This window comes from Oncorhynchus kisutch, unplaced genomic scaffold, assembly GCF_002021735.2.
Source record: "Oncorhynchus kisutch isolate 150728-3 unplaced genomic scaffold, Okis_V2 Okis04b-Okis11a_hom, whole genome shotgun sequence".
Lineage (NCBI taxonomy): Eukaryota > Metazoa > Chordata > Actinopteri > Salmoniformes > Salmonidae > Oncorhynchus > Oncorhynchus kisutch.
Window position 1 is genome coordinate 2,459,597 of NW_022261981.1, and position 21,654 is coordinate 2,481,250.

At 43.0% G+C, this 21,654-nt stretch overlaps 1 protein-coding gene across 4 annotated transcripts in view; it reads right to left on the reverse strand.

Annotated features, from left to right (window-relative positions):
- Positions 1–21,654, reverse strand: part of LOC109876786 (aftiphilin) — a 51,601-nt gene that overhangs the window by 16,720 nt on the left and 13,227 nt on the right. For 3 of the 4 annotated variants that reach the window (XM_031813001.1, XM_031813003.1, XM_031813000.1), the window contains 12 exons: positions 20,547–20,616; positions 17,560–17,644; positions 17,198–17,331; positions 12,253–12,321; positions 8,811–9,161; positions 8,385–8,666; positions 7,968–8,249; positions 6,495–6,608; positions 5,726–5,746; positions 5,304–5,324; positions 5,047–5,067; positions 4,880–4,900 (listed from right to left, as the gene is read on the reverse strand). In XM_031813001.1, coding sequence (XP_031668861.1) covers positions 4,880–4,900; positions 5,047–5,067; positions 5,304–5,324; positions 5,726–5,746; positions 6,495–6,608; positions 7,968–8,249; positions 8,385–8,666; positions 8,811–9,161; positions 12,253–12,321; positions 17,198–17,331; positions 17,560–17,644; positions 20,547–20,616 — 1,471 coding nt within the window. The remainder of the gene's footprint in view (positions 1–4,879; positions 4,901–5,046; positions 5,068–5,303; positions 5,325–5,725; positions 5,747–6,494; positions 6,609–7,967; positions 8,250–8,384; positions 8,667–8,810; positions 9,162–12,252; positions 12,322–17,197; positions 17,332–17,559; positions 17,645–20,546; positions 20,617–21,654) is intronic. The other variant, XM_031813002.1, reaches the window with a different exon arrangement.

The following is a 21,654-nucleotide window of genomic DNA, read 5'->3' on the forward strand; positions in this document are numbered from 1 at the left end:
TCAACCTATAAGTCCTTACTGAAGACTTATCTCTTCAGTGGGTCATATGATTGAGTGTAGTCTGACCCAGGAGTGGGAAGGTGAACGGAAAGGCTCTGGAGCAACGAACCGCCCTTGCTGTCTCTGCCTGGCCGGTTCCCCTCTTCCCACTGGGATTCTCTGCCTCTAACCCTATTACAGGGGCTGAGTCACTGGCTTACTGGGGCTCTCTCTTGCCGTCCCTGGAAGGGGTGCGTCACCTGAGTGGGTTGATTCACTGATGTGGTCATCCTGTCTGGGATGGCGCCCCCCCTTGGGTTGTGCCATGGCGGAGTTCTTTGTGGGCTATACTCAGCCTTGTCTCAGGATGGTAGGTTGGTGGTTGAAGATATCCCTCTAGTGGTGTGGGGGCTGTGCTTTGGCAAAGTGGGTGGGGTTATATCCTTCCTGTTTGGCCCTGTCTGGGGGTGTCCTTGGATGGGGCCACAGTGTCTCCTGACCCCTCCTGTCTCAGCCTCCAGTATTTATGCTGCAGTAGTTAATGTGTCGGGGGGCTAGGGTCAGTTTGTTATATCTGGAGTATCCTGTCCTATTCGGTGTCCTGTGTGAATCTAAGTGTGCGCTCTCTAATTCTCTCTTTCTTTCTCTCTCTCGGAGGACCTGAGCCCTAGGACCATGCCCCAAGACTACCTGACATGATGACTCCTTGCTGTCTCCAGTCCACCTGACCGTGCTGCTGCTCCAGTTTCAACTGTTCTGCCTTATTATTATACGACCATGCTGGTCATTTATGAACATTTTAACATCTTGGCCATGTTCTGTTATAATCTCCACCCGGCACAGCCAGAAGAGGACTGGCCACCCCACATAGCCTGGTTCCTCCCTAGGTTTCTTCCAAGGTTTTGGCCTTTCTAGGGAGTTTTTCCTGGCCACCGTGCTTCTACACCTGCATTGCTTGCTGTTTGGGGTTTTAGGCTGGGTTTCTGTACAGCACTTTGAGATATCAGCTGATGTTATGAAGGGCTATATAAATAAATTTGATTTGATTTTGATTTGAATGAGCCCGTCCTCCTATAGCTCCTCCCACCAGCCCCCACCGATTCCTAACCAGACAGATGTGAACCAACGGCCATATTTGGAAAAAGTGTCTGAATCACTGAAAAATCACTGAATGCTCAGCTTCTACAGGGTCCAGACATGACAAACCATATCATTGGTGTTTTGTCCAGATTCCACCAAGAGCCTGTTGCCTTCATGACAGATATCGAAGTCATGTTCCACCAGGTGAGCGTCCCAGAGCAGGACACAGACCTGAGATTTCTCTGGATCTGGAAAAGGAGCTGGAGGATTGGTGGTGCTCTAATATATAGATGACTGTCTAAAGTCAGCAGCAAGTGAGGAAGAAGCCTTGACACATACTCAGGACCGCACATCACTGTGTTCTAAAGGAGGCTTTAGAATGAACAAATGGATCAGCAACAGTCAAGTTGTTGCCTCTATTCCTGAAGAGGAGAAAGCAAAGGAGATAACGGATCTGGACTGGGATCAGAACATGCTACCAGTAGAAAGTACAATGGTGCATTGAATCAGACTCAATACATTTACAAATATCCATTCAGGACAGACCACTGACCAGAAGAGGCGTTATATCAACGGTGGGCTCTGTTTACGACCCGTACAGTTAACTAGGCTAATAACTTACTAACTAGCAAATAATATATGCACACACTCTGATTTGCACTGATCTGAAAAGAGCATTCACTGGTGGGTGATTGAAAGGTTTTCAGGTACTTTCGGAAGATGGGCAGGGACTCGGCTGTCCTAGCTTCAGGGGGAAACTGGTTCCACCATTGGGGTGCCAGGACAGAGAAGAGCTTGGACTGGACTGAGCGGGAGCTGCCCTCCCGGAGGGGTGGGATGGCAAAGAGACCAGAGGTGGCAGAACGGAGTGCTCGGGTTGGGGTGTAGCGTTTGAGCATAGCCTGAAGGTAGGAAGTGGCAGTTCCTCTTGCTGCTATGTAGGCAAGCACCATGATCTTGTAGTGGACAAATAATTCGGGTTGACATGGGAGAACTTGGGAAGGTTGAAAACCAGGCAGGCTGTAGCATTCTGGATCAATTGCAGGGGTTTCATGGCACAAGCAAAGAGACCAGCCAACAGAGATGTCTATTAGTCAAGACGGGAGATGACAAGTGCCTGGATTAGGACCTGTGCCACTTCCTGTTTGAGGTATGGTCATATGGATGTAAACCATGAATCTGCAGTAGCGAGACACCGCTTTGATGTTTTCAGAGAATGACAGGGTGTTGTCCAGGTTCACGCCAAGGTTCTTTGCACTCTGGGAGGACGACACTGTGGAGTTGTAAATTTTGATGGAGAGGTGTGAGGATATGATGGAGCCAAGTGACTTGGTGTATAGAGAGAAGAGGAGAGGAACTAGAACAGAGCCATGGGGGACACCAGTAGTGAGAAAACGTGGTGCAGACCCAGATCCTCTCTACTGATGGTTTCCAGTGTCGAAGGTAGTGGATAGATCTAGGAGGATGAGCACATATGAGAGAGAGTCTGCTTTGGCAGTACGGAGAGCCTCCGTGACACAAAGAGCAGTCTAGGTTGAGTGACCCGTCTGGTCAGGTTAGGGTCAAGAAGATTGTTCTGAGAGCGATAACTGCTCTGTTCTAGTTGATCAGAGATAGCACGCTCAATTGTTTTGGAAAGAAAAGAAAGGGGTACAGGTCTATAGATTGATGTCAGATGAGTCAAGTGTTGGTCTCTCAACAGTTTCCCGTGTGTATCAAGAATGGTCCACCACCAAAGGATATCAACTTGACACATATGTGGGAAGCATTGGACCAGCATCCCTTGGGAAAGCTCTTGACACCTTGTAGAGTCCATGCCCTCAAGAATTGAGGCAAAATGGGGTGCAACTCAATATTAGGAAAGTGTTCCTAATGGTTTGTACTCTCAGCTTATTGTAAGACTTGTTCTGGAAGAGGTGGACCAAAGAGTATCTTCCTGAGTTGCAGGAGCAACAAAAATTAACAAGAGAAGAAACTTCGTCCCTGGAGATATGGTTCTCATCGGGATGACTCTTGTCTCTGTACGAAGTGTTGATGGGTTAAAGGTTCCAAACTCTCTGTTCAAGCAGTTGACACACAGTTAGGACACCCATCGGTACCACTCAAGACATGTAGCAGAGGTCTCTTCACAGTCCCCAGGGCCAGAACAGAGGCTGGGAAATATAGAGTATTAAATAAAGCCATGACTACATCACAGGAAGTTTGTGGCACCTTAATTGGGGAGAACAGGCTCATGGTAAAAGCTGGAGCAGAATAAGTGAAATGGTATCAAATACATCCAACACATGGTTTCCAGTTGTTTGTTGACATTCCATTTGCTCCGTTCCAGTCATTATCATGAGCCATCGTCCCCTCAGCAGTCTCCAGAGTAACCATACATTATGGGTCAGCTAGGTCTCAGGTATAGAGTAAGCATACATTATGGGTCAGCTAGGTCTCAGGTATAGAGTAACCATACATTATGGGTCAGCTAGGTCTCAGGTATAGAGTAACCATACATTATGGGTCAGCTAGGAATCAGGTATGGAGTTACCATGCATTATGGGTCAGCTAGCTCTCAGGTATGGAGTTACCATACATTATGGGTCAGCTAGGACTCAGGTATGGAGTTACCATACATTATGGGTCAGCTAGGACTCAGGTATGGAGTTACCATACATTATGGGTCAGCTAGGACTCAGGTATGGAGTTACCATACATTATGGGTCAGCTAGGACTCAGGTATGGAGTTACCATGCATTATGGGTCAGCTAGCTCTCAGGTATGGAGTTACCATGCATTATGGGTCAGCTAGCTCTCAGGTATGGAGTTACCATACATTATGGGTCAGCTAGGACTCAGGTATGGAGTTACCATACATTATGGGTCAGCTAGGACTCAGGTATGGAGTTACCATACATTATGGGTCAGCTAGGACTCAGGTATGGAGTTACCATACATTATGGGTCAGCTAGGACTCAGGTATGGAGTTACCATACATTATGGGTCAGCTAGGACTCAGGTATGGAGTTACCATACATTATGGGTCAGCTAGGACTCAGGTATGGAGTTACCATACATTATGGGTCAGCTAGGACTCAGGTATGGAGTTACCATACATTATGGGTCAGCTAGCTCTCAGGTATGGAGTTACCATACATTATGGGTCAGCTAGGACTCAGGTATGGAGTTACCATACATTATGGGTCAGCTAGGACTCAGGTATGGAGTTACCATACATTATGGGTCAGCTAGGACTTTTTTTATCGCTTTTACACAAACAAGAAAAAAATACTACTATATATCATTTTCATTTTCTGTTTAAATAATTATTTTGCTTTGATCATGGAAAGACTCTGTAGCCTGTGAAATGACCTGTGTTTTGGAAACGTGGAGCCATTGTCTGGCAAATACATTTCTGTTTGTTTTTACACTATTCGAGATTTGTATTCCTGTTACTTTGAAAGAGCATCTGACGGCAACATCACATACCTGGGGCCTCAACATTCATTAAATGTGACTGGTACATCAGTGATTCTGGTCCATCAGAAACTACCCACTGGGCAAGCTACGTAATCTCAACGTGGATATTTGGGTAATATTTGGTTGAGATGTTGATCAATGAGATTACAACCTACAGTATATGTAAAGACTGCCAAAAGTTAGTTGAATTTCCAATGTGTTATCACTATGTTATCAACCATCAAAATCACAACCAAATTACAGTGGAAAAACAATGTTTGGTTGTCACCCAAATGTCTATCACTGCACTTTCAACCAAAAAAGACTTAAAATGCTTCAAATTATTCTAGCAAAGTGATGATCAGAAGACACTACTTACTTAGCTCCTCAGTGCGGTCATCTGTAAACATGTAGAGTATGAGCTCAATGACCTCAAAATAACCTTCTTAAAATGTTTTTTGTACTTGAAGTCGGTAAATTAAAGAACATTTTCCTTTTGTGGTTCTAATAATGTTATCAAAGTGAAGATCTGAAGACACTACTTACATTTGTGTTCACAGAGGTCATCTGTAAACATGTAGAGTAGATGGAAGACAGTGAGAACATCATTAACATGAACACTAGAAGATGTCGTCTCTCTCTGGGACTCCTTGTCTCATATCAATGTTCCAACATCAGATAAAAGTCAGGGAACATGAATATAAACAACATGATGTGTTTCTACTTCACTAGAAGTTACATCTATAGAAGAGACATTGGATTATATAATGTTATCAATGTGATGATCTGATGACTGTACTTACGATTCTGCTCCCAGATGTCATCTGAATACATGTAGAGTAGATGGAAGACAGTGAGAACATCATTAACATGAACACTAGAAGATGTAGTCTCTCTCTGGGACTCCTTGGTCGGGATTCAATCCAATGTGCGCTATACCGCAGGGCACTTTACATCTGACAAAGCACTTTTTAAAGGCATTTTCCACTGGCCTTCATTTCACATTCATGGTAAACACTGCACAGGTCGATTCATGTGTAAAATACCTTTAAAAGTCTGTTACAGTGTGCTGTGTTATAATGTGTCTTGAAATGAATCCCGGCCCTTGTCTCATAACACTGTTCCAACATCAGATGGAACATCTTAAAATGTGCTCAGCCACAAAAAAATACTTTAAATGCTTCAAGTAATTATTGCAAAGTGATGATCTGAAGACACTACTTACCACTTTCCTTCTTGAGTTTATCTGTAAACATGTAGAGTAGATGGAAGACAGTGAGAACCTCATTAACATGAACACTAGAAGATATAGTCTCTCTCTGGGACTCCTTGTCTCATATTACTTCTCTAATGTCATAAATCCTAATTGAGTTCCACCACCTAAATGATTCCAGCGTACCTCTGTGAGACATCTTCCCAAATGAAGATATTCTGCCCTACCACTTCTTAATTTCATTAAATAAATGTGACTGGTCCATCAGTGATCCAGGTGTATCAGAGTTCATTTGACCTTTATTTAACCAGGCAAGTCAGTTAAGAACAAATTCTTATTTTCAATGACCGCCTAGGAACAGTGGGTTAACTGCCTTGCTCAGGGGCAGAAAAACACATTTTTACCTTGTCAGCTTGGGGATTTGATCTTGCAACCTGTCAGTTCCAAATCCAACCCTCTAACCACTAGGCTACCTGCCACCCCTGCCTCCCCTGCCTCCCCCAGGTAAGGATAATACTTTCCCCACTGCAGACTGAGTTGATCTATTATCACACCTGACTAGCATGTTAATCACCTGATGGTTAAAATCAGTCCTCAGTGTCAACATGTTATTCACCTGGAGATTAAAATCAGTCATCAGTTTCAACATGTTAATCACCTGCAGGTGTAGTATATTATCCTGTATCCATAGAATACAACCACTGTGAATGTGGTGAGATTGAAAAAAGCAATGCAGACATTTCATTCCAACAATTCAACGTTCATATCATCTCTCAATTACCTTTCTTATTACACATGCAGTAGATAGCCAGAGATAACCCAATCACAGCGATGGCTCCCAGACAGCATAACACAATGAAGGCCATTCTCCATGGGGTTGTATAAAATATCTCACCTAAAACACACACATCATTACACATCGACAACAGGGTTTGGTACTAATACTACCACACATCAACAACAGGGTTTGGTACTAATACTAAAACACATCAACAACAGGGTTTGGTACTAATACTACCACACACATCATTACACATCAACAACAGGGTTTGGTACGAAAACTACCACACATCAACAACAGGGTTTGGTACTAATACTACCACACACATCATTACACATCAACAACAGGGTTTGGTACTAATACTACCACACATCAACAACAGGGTTTGGTACTAATACTACCACACATCAACAACAGGGTTTGGTACTAATACTACCACACATCAACAACAGGGTTTGGTACTAATACTACCACACATCATTACACATCAACAACAGGGTTTGGTACTAATACTACCACACATCAACAACAGGGTTTGGTACTAATACTACCACACATCAACAACAGGGTTTGGTACTAATACTACCACACATCATTACACATCAACAACAGGGTTTGGTACTAATGCTACCACACATCAACAACATGGTTTGGTACTAATACTACCACACATCATTACACATCAAAAACAGGGTTTGGTACTAATACTACCCCACACATCAACAACAGGGTTTGGTACTAATACTACCACACATCATTACACATCAACAACAGGATTTGGTACTAATACTACCACACACATCATTACACATCAACAACAGGGTTTGGTACTAATGCTACCACACATCAACAACAGGGTATGGTACTAATACTACCACACATCATTACACATCAACAACAGGGTTTGGTACTAATACTACCACACACATCATTACACATCAACAACAGGGTTTGGTACTAATACTACCACACATCAACAACAGGGTATGGTACTAATACTACCACACATCATTACACATCAACAACAGGGTTTGGTACTAATACTACCACACATCAACAACAGGGTTTGGTACTAATACTACCACACAGCATTACACATCAACAACAGGGTTTGGTGCTAATACTACCACACATCAACAACAGGGTTTGGTACTAATACTACCACACATCATTACACATCAACAACAGGGTTTGGTGCTAATACTACCACACATCAACAACAGGGTTTGGTACTAATACTACCACACCTCATTACACATCAACAACAGGGTTTGGTACTAATACTATCACACATCATTACACATTAACAACAGGGTTTGGTACTAATACTACCACACAGCAGTGGATTGTGTCATAATAAACACTAATCTTTTGTATTGTCGTCTCAAAGCCTTTGGTTAAAACACATACTGTACATTAACACATCAATATCTCCAGTGTTTCATGTCTAAATAATATTATGTTGTTACTCACTAGGGAGGTGAATATCTGTCTCCATCTTCTCATTGATCCTCCTCTGTTGGACTCTGCAGGTAAAGCGGTTGGTGTCAGTCTCCTGGACAATGACATGTTGTTTGACTCTGTAGAATCCCTTGAAACTTCTATGTATCTCAGGAGGACCAGCAGAGAGATGGACTCCTTTACTGTCCAGCCACACCAGCTCAGGCTCAGGGTGCCAGCCTTCTGTTTCACACAGCAGACCCATCCCTCCCTCTCTGTGTCCCTCAATGGACACCACTGGCTTGGATCCTACAGCTACAGACACACAGACAGACTGGATGTTAACTGGTGACAGGCTGTGAACAAATAGACACATGCTGTACATTATGTACATTAACACATCAATATCTCCAGTGTTTCATGTCTAAATAATATTATGTTGTTACTCACTAGGGAGGTGAATCTCCGTCTCCATCTTCTCATTGATCCTGCTCTGTTGGACTCTGCAGGTAAAGCGGTTGGTGTCAGTCTCCTGGACAATGACATGTCGTTTGACTCTGTAGAATCCCTTGAAACTTCTATGTATCTCAGGACGACCAGCAGAGAGATGGACTCCTTTACTGTCCAGCCACACCAGCTCAGGCTCAGGGTGCCAGCCTTCTGATTCACACAGCAGACCCATCCCTCCCTCTCTGTGTCCCTCAATGGACACCACTGGCTTGGATCCTACAGCTACAGACACACAGAGAGACTGGATGTTACCTGGTGACAGGCTGTGAACAAATAGACACATACTGTATCCAGTAATATGAAGGAAAGAGGTGATGTCATTGTACTGTAGTTAGATTATTACATTAACATGAAAATAAACCTCACCTTTAACGAGGACTTGAACAGTGAAATCATCATACCAGCTCTTTGACTGAATTAAGCATTTGTAACGTCCCTCATCAGTGCCTTGTACCCTGGTCAGTTTCAAAGAGGTGTTGCCCCTCCACAGTTCCTCTTCAAACAGTGAAGATCTTCCTCTATAGTAGGGAATCTGATCATCTAGTATGATTCTGTGGTTTTGGTAACGAAAGACACGTTCGTCTATGATGTCCAGGTTAAGCCAGTCCACTGTCATGTCCTGAGCGCTGATGTTGGGTTTGAGGTAACAGGGCAGAATGATGTCATCACCAGCTACAGCAACAATGGGATCAGTTGGACCAAGAACCTCAAAACTCTCTGAAGAGAACAGACAGATGAACAGTTTCAATAGTTTAGTGTTCTCCTCTGTCATCTGCTCTGATCTGAAATACACTGTAGTATATATAGTAGTACTATACACTGCAGGGTAGCCTAGTGGTTAGAGCATTGGACTAGTAACCGAAAGGTTGCCAGTTCGAATCCCCGAGCTGACAAGGTACAAATCTGTCGTTCTGCCCCTGAACAGGCAGTTAACCCACTGTTCCTAGGCCGTCATTGAAAATAAGAATTTGTTCTTAACTGACTTGCCTCGTAAAATAAAAAATAAATAAATGTATAGTATTACTATACACTGTAATATATACTGGTGGCAGGTAGCCTAGTGGTTAGAACGTTGGATTAGTAACCTAAAAATTGGAAGATCGAATACCTGAGCTGACAAGGTAAAAATCCATAGGCCATCATTGAAAATAAGAATTTGTTCTTAACTTGCCTTGTTAAATAAAGGTTAAATAAAAAATATATAAACTGTAGTATATATAGCAGTATTATACTGTGGTACACTATAGTATATACAGTAGTACTATACACTGTAGTATATACAGTACTATACACTGTAGTATATATACACTGCTCAAAAAAATAAAGGGAACACTTAAACAACACAATGTAACTCCAAGTCAATCACACTTCTGTGAAATCAAACTGTCCACTTAGGAAGCAACACTGATTGACAATAAATTGCACATGCTGTTGTGCAAATGGAATAACAGGTGGAAATTATAGGCAATTAGCAAGACACCCCCAATAAAGGAGTGTTTCTGCAGGGGGTGATCACAGTCCACTTCTCAGTTCCTATGCTTCCTGGCTGATGTTTTGGTCACTTTTGAATGCTGGCGGTGCTTTCACTCTAGTGGTAGCATGAGACGGAGTCCAGGATGGCACATCAATGCGAGCTGTGGCAAGAAGGTTTGCTGTGTCTGTCAGCATAGTGTCCAGAGCATGGAGGCGCTACCAAGAGACAGGCCAGTACATCAGGAGATGTGGAGGAAGCCGTAGGAGGGCAACAACCCAGCAGCAGGACCGCTACCTATGCTTTTGTGCAAGGAGGAGCAGGAGGAGCACTGCCAGAGCCCTGCAAAATGACCTCCAGCAGGCCACAAATGTGCATGTGTCTGCTCAAATGGTCAGAAACAGACTCCATGAGGGTGGTATGAGGGCCCAACGTCCACAGGTGGGGGTTGTGCTTACAACCCAACACCGTGCAGGACGTTTGGCATTTGCCAGAGAACACCAAGATTGGAAAATTCGCCACTGGTGCCCTGTGCTCTTCACAGCTGAAAGCAGGTTCACACTGAGCACATGTGACAGACGTGACAGAGGGGTGAGACGCCGTGGAGAACGTTCTGCTGCCTGCAACATCCTCCAGCATGACCGGTTTGGCGGTGGGTCAGTCATGGTGTGGGGTGGCATTTCTTTGGGGGCCGCACAGCCCTCCATGTGCTCACCAGAGGTAGCCTGACTGCCATTAGGTACCGAGATGAGATCCTCAGACCCCTTGTGAGACCATATGCTGGTGCGGTTGGCCCTGGGTTCCTCCTAATGCAAGACAATGCTAGACCTCATGTGGTTGGAGTGTGTCAGCAGTTCCTGCAAGAGGAAGGCATTGATGCTATGGACTGGCCTGCCCGTTCCCCAGACCTGAATCCAATTGAGCACATCTGGGACATCATGTCTCGCTCCATCTACCAACGCCACGTTGCACCACAGACTGTCTAGGAGTTGGTGGATGCTTTAGTCCAGATCTGGGAGGAGATCCCTCAGGAGACCATCCGCCACCTCATCAGGAGCATGTCCAGGCGTTGTAGGGAGGTCATACAGGCACGTGGAGGCCACACACACTACTGAGCCTCATTTTGACTTGTTTTAAGGACATTACATCAAAGTTGGATCAGCCTGTAGTGTGGTTTTCCACTTTAATTTTGAGTGTGACTCCAAATCCAGACCTCCATGGGTTGATATATTTGATTTCCATTGATCATTTTTGTGTGATTTTGTTGTCAGCACATTCAACTATGTAAAGAAAAAAGTATTTAATAAGAATATTTCATTCATTCAGACATAGGATGTGTTATTTTAGTGTTCCCTTTATTTTTTTGAGCAGTGTAGTAGTACTATTGTCAGGACCCGGTAACGAACCCGGGTCTCCGGAGTGAGAAACAGTCACTTAACCAACTGAACCACGAATAGTCGGCAGAACCCAGAAGATGAGGCAGACACAGCAGTACTTGGAGTATTTAATAAAGTAAAAAAGGAAAGTCCTTCAGGCAAACATATAACTCCACAACGTCAAAAGGAATTCCACAAGAACAAAGGTAATCCTCCAAGACAAAAAGGTAAATCCACAAGGTGGTAGGTATAGCATGAAAAAACCTCAAAGGATACTCAAAAATGTATAAACAAGAACAAAAACAGAGTAGCACAAGAGAGTCCAACGGGAGCAACAAAAGTTCACAGCATACTAGGGCTGGGTGCTAACATACAAACACAGAGCAAAGAACTGAGGAAAACTAAGGGTTTAAATACAATCAGGGGAATCGAGGCACAGGTGCCAATAATAACTGGGAACAAGGGAAAACAAAAGGGTCAAAAAGCACAATGGGGGCATCTAGTGGCCAAAGCCGGAACAGCCCTGGCAAAATCCTGACAACTATAGGGTGGATGCCAACAGAAGAGTTGGATTCACCTTTAGTTGAGTAAGGAAAGGAGGCTAGGAGAGGAATCCACCTTAGGTTATGCACCTTAACACTACACAAGCAACTAAAGACACAATGAGATAATATTAATCACACACACATCAGTGCAGATGAAGGAAAGGAGACTAGGAGAGGAAATCACCTTAGGCCAGACACCCTAAACGGATCTCCACAGTTTACACAATGGAGCTGATGGACAATAGTAGTAGAACTATGTAGACAGAGAAGCAAAAGGACCTCTGTCGGCTCCGTTTGATTAGACTGGGTAGAACCCTTAAGACCACAATTGTGACTAAAGACACAATGAGATGATATTAATCACACACACAGAGGTATTGAAGGCAGTGAGATATTAAATGTGTATTCTACTGTACCAGAGCCTGCTGTGTGTAGGAGATGTAGAAGAATCAGACACAGACAGTCTAGTTGAGTCACCTTCATTCCTGAAGACAATTAGATTAATCATAAAGAGAAAGACTAACATAACTTGAAACCAGCAAAGCAATACTGTAGCATTAATTATACAATAACAATAGATAATATAGTATAACACATTTCAAAAGACAACTAGCTGATCCATTTACCTGGTTGAATCGGTCCTATTGAGGCACTGCAGTCTGATAAATGTACTAGTGTTCTGTGATCAAACTATTGTGATGTGATCAAACTACCTTCTTCTTTCTATTCCTTGGGACAAGAACCTGTTAAACTGCATTGCTGCACACAACTGTTGCATAGTGAGCTCAGAATCTGATAACATGGGTGTGAACTGTGGTGGTAAGTTTTGGTTGTGGATTCCAAGCCTGGCTGATGTGCAGACCACATGACATAGAGAGGTCTATAAACCCAAGCAAAACACATTATAGTTTACTTAAATCTGTGCCACTCCTTTTATATAGTATGATATGTTTATGTTAGGTTACATGACTAGACTAGATGTAACTTAGTAAACGTAAATCCAGAACATTTAAATTAGTATATGTTACGTTTGATATGGTCACATAAGACAGATGGTGATTTAAGGCAAAACTGAAAGGAGGGTGGTTGGTCGAGGTGGACGTTTAACGTAAACATCTAGTGTAATAATCTAGTGTTAACGTGTTTGAATCTCACCACGAACAAACACACGTTCACACTCATGTACCTCTTCTAAATCATTTCCATTTGAATGTACATTAAAAGGAACAGCCAAGGAGAGCAAGGCTTTCAAACCTTTCTAGAGGCTCTTTAATGTCTTGTGTTTTTCCACAGGAAGTCCCTTACAGGAAGTCCCTTACAGGAAGTCCCTTACAGGAAGTCCCTTACAGGAAGTCCCTTACAGGAAGTCCCTTACAGGAAGTCCCTTACAGGAAGTCCCTTACAGGAAGTCCCTTACATTTTACAGTCCATAGTTTTCCTCCACAGATCTTATTATTCAGCACCAGTGAACTACAGGTCACATTCCTTTCATATCTTTAGAATGTGATCTTATTATTCAGCACCAGTTAACTACAGGTCACATTCATTTCATATCTTTAGAATGTGCAAAGGCATCCTTGAAGATGTAGACAGGCAGCGGGAACAAGTGTGAGAAACTGTCACAAACCCAAATATCAAACACACAAAACGAAAATAAGAAATCAAATAAATTAATATTGCTCCTGAGCACCACCATATGATCCTTAAAGGGCAATCTGCGATTCAAACAACTAAATGGCCGCCCGCTACTTTCTTTTGGTAAACAGCTGAGGGATGGAGCTGGAGAAATTAAACCACTCAAATTCAAAGATGAAGCAAGGATGGATGCAAGGACTGACCATCCACGAGATCAAAATGATATTTTAACCATGTTCTGAAGCTATACAGCGTTAGTTACCAATTATATTATTTACAAGCAATGTAGTGAAACAAGCTGATCATTTGGGTTCTGATTAGGGAAGACAGTTGATTCGGTAAGACAGTCTTTAACAATCAATGGCTACATATCATTCATTTAAAGGTTAAAAAAAATGTATGTACCAATAGTGGATTGTCCCTTTAATGGCAGATCATCTGAACACACAGGACTGTGTTTCCCCCGAGACACTAATCAGAAATAGTAGGGTTCTGGAAGCCCTATTCATTAAGACTTGTGCTATTATATTATTTAACAGTAGTTAACCCCATGATGATAGGTGTTTGTTCCAAATGGCACTCTATCCCCTATGTAGTGCACTACTTTTCACAAGGGCCAATTTGGCTCTGGACAATAATAGTGCACTATATAGGGAATAGGGTGTCATTTAAGAGGAAATCACACTCTGGATCAACAACACAAACATATATCATATAAATATTGTTATAAACAATCTGTTCTGTAAATATTAAATACAATATATTTCCTATGGATTTATGATGAATTTACATGAATAACTATACACACATTAAGAATAAATACATGAAGATAAAATGTCCATCTTGAAAAGAGAAACAGGAAATTGATCTAAGACCACTGGAGGAACGAGGCAGATGACTGGAGGTAAGTGTGGATCAGTCTTAGACCTCAACCACTGTGTCACAACATAAATATATCAATACATTCAGAACAAAAGACTAACTACAGTGAGGGAAACAAGTATTGGATCCCCTGCTAATTTTGTACGTTCGCCCACTGACAAAGAAATGATCAGTCTATAATTTTAATGGTAGGTTTATTTGAACAGTGAGAGACAGTAATAACAAAAAATCCAGAAAAACACATGTCAAAAATGTTATAAATTGATTTGCATTTTAATGAGGGAAATAAGTATTTGACCCCCTCTCAATCAGAAAGATTTCTGGTTCCCAGGTGTCTTTTATACAGGTAACGAGCTGAGATTAGGAGCACACTCTTAAGAGGTTAAAACCTCTTGGGGCTAGGGGGCAGAATTTTCACCTTTGGATAAATAGCGTGCCCCATTTCAACTTCCTGCTACTCATGCCAAGAATATAAGATATGCATATTATTCGTAGATTTGGATAGAAAAACTCAGAAGTTTCTAAAACTGTTTGAATCATGAATGTGTGTATAACAGAACTTCTGTAGCAGGCAAAACCCTGAGGACTAACCGTTCAGATTCTTTTTTTTTTTGAGGTCTCTGTCTGTTCAGTGAGTTCTCGTTGGCAAACGATATTTCTTAGGAACTGGTTTTCAGTTCCTACCGCTTCCACTGGATGTCACCAGTCTTTGGAATTTGGTTGTGGTTATTCCTTTGTGCAATGAAGAAGTAGGCCAACTAGGAACTGGGTAACACTGTTGAGAGTTGCGCAAGATGTGAAAAGTAGCGCTGATTTGTTGTCTTCCTGTATTGAACAACAGATAGACCCGTCTACAATTTGATCGATGATTAACGTTTAAAAATACCTAAAGTTGTATAGTTTAAAATATTTTGGCAAAGTTTATAGGCAACTTTTGAAATATTTTGTAGTGACGTTCCATTTTTTGGAAGCAGTTTTTTTTGGATCAAACGCGATTTTTAAATTGACATTTGGATATATATGGACGGAATTAATCGAACAAAAGGACCAATTGTGATGTTTATGGGACATATTGGAGTGCCAACAAAAGAAGCTCGTCAAAGGTAATGCATGTTTTATATTTTATTTCTGTGTTTTGTGTAGCGCCTGCAGGGTTGAAATATGCTACCCTCTTTCTTTCCTGCTTGTGCTATCATCAGATTATAGCTTCTTATGCTTTCGCCAACAAGCCTTTTTAAAATCTGACATGTTGGCTGGATTCACAACGAATGTAGCTTTAATTGAGTATCTTACATGTGTGATTTAATGAAAGTTAGATTTTTATATAATTTTTTTAATTTGCCACGCTGCATTTTCCCTGTTTTTTGCCCAAGTGGGACGCGACTGTCCCGCCTATCCGTAATCTCAGTTTGTTATCTGTATAAAAGACACCTGTCCACAGAAGCAATCAATCAATCAGATTCCAAACTCTCCACCATGGCCAAGACCAAAGAGCTCTCCAAGGATGTCAGGGACAAGATTGTAGACCTACACAAGGCTGGAATGGGCTACAAGACCATCGCCAAGCAGCTTGGTGAGAAGGTGACAACAGTTGGTGAGATTATTCGCAAATGGAAGAAACACAAAAGAACTGTCAATCTCCCTCGGCCTGGGGCTCCATGCAAAATCTCACCTCGTGGAGTTGCAATGATCATGAGAACGGTGAGGAATCAGCCCAGAACTACACGGGAGGATCTTGTCAATGATCTCAAGGCAGCTGGGACCATAGTCACCAAGAAAACAATTGGTAACACACTACGCCGTGAAGAACTGAAATCCTGCAGCGCCCGCAATGTCCCCCTGCTCAAGAAAGCACATATACATGCCCGTCTGAAGTTTGCCAATGAACATCTGAATGATTCAGAGGACAACTGGGTGAAAGTGTTGTGGTCATATGAGACCAAAATGGAACTCTTTGGCATCAACTCAACTCGCCGTGTTTGGAGGAGGAGGAATGCTGCCTATGACCCCAAGAACACCATCCCCACTGTCAAACATGGAGGTGGAAACATTATGCTTTGGGGGTGTTTTTCTGCTAAGGAGACAGGACAACTTCACCGCATCAAAGGGATGATGGACGGGGCCGTGTACCGTCAAGTCTTGGGTGACAACCTCCTTCCCTCAGCCAGGGCATTGAAGATTGGTCGTGGATGGGTATTCCAGCATGACAATGACCCAAAACACATGGCCTTGGCAACAAAGGAGTGGCTCAAGAAGAAGCACATTAAGGTCCTGGAGTGGCCTAGCCAGTCTCCAGACCTTAATCCCGTAGAAAATCTGTGGAGGGAGCTGAAGGTTCGAGTTGCCAAACGTCAGCCTCAAAACTTTACTGACTTGGAGAAGATCTGCAAAGAGGAGTGGCCCAAAATCCCTCCTGAGATGTGTGCAAACCTGGTGACCAACTACAAGAAACGTCTGACCTCTGTGATTGCCAACACGGGTTTTACCACCAAGTACTAAGTCATGTTTTGCAGAGGGGTCAAATACTTATTTCCCTCATTAAAATGCAAATCAATTTATAACATTTTTGACATACGTTTTTCTGGATTTTTGTTGTTATTCTGTCTCTCACTGTTCAAATAAACCTACCATAAACATTATAGACGGATCATTTCTTTGTCAGTGGGCAAACGTACAAAATCAGCAGGGGATCAAATACTTTTTCCCCTCACTGTATTTCACCATATTACTGATTATCAACATTTTGACTTTGCATTAATGTTCAATCTAGCTTTGAAGCGGACAAGTCTTCTGTGTTTGTGTGTGTGTGCATCCATCCATGTGTGCATCACTCTAGCAGTGTACCAGAGCCAGCGGCTGGTGTGAGGGTGATGGGGAACATTAGGACCTTAGCCTTCATGAAGGACAGGTCAGCCAGCCCACAGATCACCCTGGCTGCCTCCTCACTCAGCTGGTCCTCCTCATCGCTATGGGGTTTCCTGACACAAACACACAACACATTAAGATGGAAAAACAAAGAGGCGACATTTGAAGGCAGGTGAGTTTCCCCCCTTTCCATGCAAAGCTCTTTCAGACCTGGCAAAGCACGATATAAATCCAATCGATTATGCTTGATTAGCAATTATTGATCACTACGTGTGTGTGTGTGTGTGTGTGTGTGTGTGTGTGTGTGTGTGTGTGTGTGTGTGTGTGTGTGTCAGTCTGACCTGGTGGAGGTGGTGGTGTTCTCCATAGTAGACATGAGGTAGTTCAGGGTATCAGCTGGACGGCTGCTGGTGTCACTGTCTAGCTCTGGATCCACCACATCACACACACACACACAATGCATATGTACACAAACACCATACCTGTGTTTAGAGTTCAAAATAAAAAGACCACCATAGCACTTCTGTCTTTGGTCCAAATAAAAGGTGTACAAACTACTAGCAAGTGGTGAAGAAACCATCAAGAATTTGGTCTTTCAACACAGTGGGTGGCAGTATGGAGCTGGAATAAGAATCTCCAGAACAGAGGAAAGCAGCATAGAGTTGGATAGAGGGCTCTTCCTTACATCTTTGCCATACTGGCTTCCGTGACAGCATGGGCAGCAATATTGAGAGCTCTCTCCATTTGACTTAAATTAGTTAATTGACAGTCGGTTAACAAACTGAAAGGGTTTGCATACTGCCTCCTGGAGTGTATTGTCTGAACAGGCATTAAGGCCAAGGTGGGTGATTTACAGCCACATCCAGGTATGGGACGTTTGCTCAGGAGTATAATTCATTGGCAGATCCTTCCTGCTGACCTGGATGGAATTCTGTGATCCTTACTTATCCTATAGAAATTCCCACCCAGTTGACTGCTTCCTTATGGTGAACGGCCTCAATGGCACTGCCGGTGTTAAACCAGGATGTGTTACATCTATCCATGTCTATGGAGGAAAGTCGTCAGTGCAGTGATAGAACAGCCAGAGAAAACCAAGAGGCAGGACAGCTCAGATAGGTGTAATATATTAGAAAGAGGTTTATTCACGTATTTACAACAGTGTTTATTGCAACCACACTGAAAGAACCTTAAAACATCTCATTGGTTGGGGGGAATCTAAAAAGAAATATAAAAACATATTCAAGCTAAATCAAATGGTATTTTCTTTTGCCGATATTGTGTTTATATAATCACAGTGATGGTAAAGATCAGTTTCAGTTTACTGAATATATATGTCCTCTTTATTTTACAAAGAAAATGAAAAGTAAAGATACAGAAGAATATAGGAAAACACAGAATAGCAGAAAACAGTAAGAGAATCCTGGCTTTCACTATCCTGGCTTTCTCTATCCTGGCTTTCTCTATCCTGGTTTTCTCTATCCTGGCTTTCTCTATCCTGGGATTCTCTATCCTGGGATTCTCTATCCTGGGTACTAGTAAGATGATCCTGGCTTTCTCTATCCTGGGTACCAGTAAGATGATCCTGGCTTTCTCTATCCTGGGTACCAGTAAGATGATCCTGGCTTTCTCTATCCTGGGTACCAGTAAGATGATCCTGGCTTTCTCTATCCTGGCTTTCTCTATCCTGGGTACTAGTAAGAGGATCCTGGGTTTCTCTATCCTGGGTAACAGTAAGAGGATCCTGGCTTTCTCTATCCTGGCGTTCTCTATCCTGGGTTTCTCTATCCTGGCTTTCTCTATCCTGGGTACAAGTAAGAGGATCCTGGCTTTCTCTATCCTGGCTTTCTCTATCCTGGCTTTCTCTATCCTGGCTTTCTCTATCCTGGGTACTAGTAAGAGGATCCTGGCTTTCTCTATCCTGGATACTAGTAAGATGATCCTGGCTTTCTCTATCATGGGTACCAGTAAGAGGATCCTGGCTTTCTCTATCCTGGGTACTAGTAAGAGGATCCTGGCTTTCTCTAGCCTGGGTACTAGTAAGAGGATCCTGGCTCTCTCTAGCCTGGGTACTAGTAAGAGGATCCTGGCTTTCTCTAGCCTGGGTACTAGTAAGAGGATCCTAGCTTTCTCTATCCTGGGTACTAGTAAGATGATCCTGTATTTCTCTAACCAGGGTACTATTAAGAGGATCCTGGCTTTCTCTAGCCTGGGTACTAGTAAGAGGATCCTGTATTTCTCTATCCTGGGTACTAGTAAGAGGATCCTGGCTTTCTATATCCTGGGTACTAGTAAGAGGATCCTGTATTTCTCTATCCTGGGTACTAGTAAGAGGATCCTGTATTTCTCTATCCTGGGTACTAGTAAGAGGATCCTGTATTTCTCTATCCTGGGTACTAGCAAGAGGATCCTGGCTTTCTCTATCCTGGGTACTAGTAAGAGGATCCTGGCTTTCTCTAGCCTGGATACCAGTCTGTTTGTGCTAATATTCTACTTCATGTCATGCCAAACATAATTTTTGGCATATGACAAAGTACAAGGAGTAGAATGTTAGTACAGAACAGGTCTGGATTTCAGGCTTTTTCACATGAGCTTATTTCTACTACAACCAAAATGCAGCTACTAGGGGGATTCCCTTTAGGCTATGGCCACACATTCATCTATATGGCTTGACTTGTCTTTGCCCCATTCCCTCCACTAATACTGAAAGATCTCTCGCCCAGTGCAATAAGAAACAGTGTTTGGATCAATGATGAAGGGTAACAACATGTGAGAAACCTCATCACCATCACTCTATACAGGGCAGACGAGGTAGCCGGTTAAGTTAGACGTATAGAGAGAGAGCCCTGGGATCCCACACTACAAGATACAATTAAAGGGACAGACAGTCATGAAAATGAGTAGTACCATCTAGAGGGAGACATCAATGTGAAGAGAGGAGCAGAGGAGAGATGGAGAGGGGGGGGGGGGTGATAGGGACTATGTTCCAAAGTCCACACTTGCATACGACTTACTTAGAATGTATGTCATTCTAGGTGGTAGTCTAGTATGTCCAACACATTGATTCATTATAGGTGGTAGACTAGTATGTCCAACACATTGATTCATTATAAATGGTAGTCTAGCATGTCCAACACATTGCTTCATTATAAATGGTAGTCTAGCATGTCCAACACATTGCTTCATTATAAATGGTAGTCTAGTATGCTGGTGTGGACATTGGAACCAAAGAGAATAACAGGAGTCAGGTAGCAGCAGAGTCGGAGGGGAGAGTGTGTTCAGCAGCCTCATCTCTAGCCCTGTAGGTAGGGGGCTCAGTGGGAGGACGTACCATCCAGACGGTTGACGCCAAGGGCACTGCTGCTCCAGTCAAACTGGGACCAAGGCTGGGGGGCCCCCTGTTGGCGGAAGGAACAAACTGTAGTGAGGCTCAGCAGTGTGCCCTCTATTCAACACAGTCTCTTGAAGGCCCATACTCACAAAAGGACATCAGACAAAGGAGTGCTGATCTAGAATCAGGTCCCCCTGGTTCTTGTTATCTTATTGATTATGAGTTAAAAGACTAGACTGATCCTAGATCAGCACTCCTACTCCAAGACGCTTTGTGAATATGGCCAGGTCTTCGTGATGGATAGAGGACAGCACAGAGGAATTGGGTGTTAGTTAGTCTAGGGTCAGATATTGTCATTATCCTCCTAATGCTAAGATTAGGATCTGCGGTAAGGATATCTGATCATAGGTCAGAGTTTAGGGTTAACTTCATTATCAAGGAAGTGTAAAATATAGTGCCCAATGTTGCCCTGTTTGTGTTGGGTATACTGTGTGAGTCACAGGCTGTCTGGAAACATTACCAACTGTCACATCCTAGCCACAGACTGTCTGGAAATATTACCAACTGTCACATCCTAGCCACAGACTGTCTGGAAACATTACCAACTGTCACATCCTACCCACAGGCTGTCTGGAAACATTACCAACTGTCACATCCTAGCCACAGACTGTCTGGAAATATTACCAACTGTCACATCCTAGCCACAGACTGTCTGGAAACATTACCAACTGTCACATCCTACCCACAGGCTGTCTGGAAACATTACCAACTGTCACATCCTAGTCAGACTGTCTGGAAATGTTACCAACTGTCACATCCTAGCCACAGGCTGTCTGGAAACATTACCAACTGTCACATCCTAGCCACAGACTGTCTGGAAATGTTACCAACTGTCACATCCTACCCACAGGCTGTCTGGAAACATTACCAACTGTCACATCCTAGCCACAGGCTGTCTGGAAACATTACCAACTGTCACATCCTAGTCAGACTGTCTGGAAACATTACCAACTGTCACATCCTAGCCACAGACTGTCTGGAAACATTACCAACTGTCACATCCTAGTCAGACTGTCTGGCAACATTACCAACTGTCACATCCTAGCCA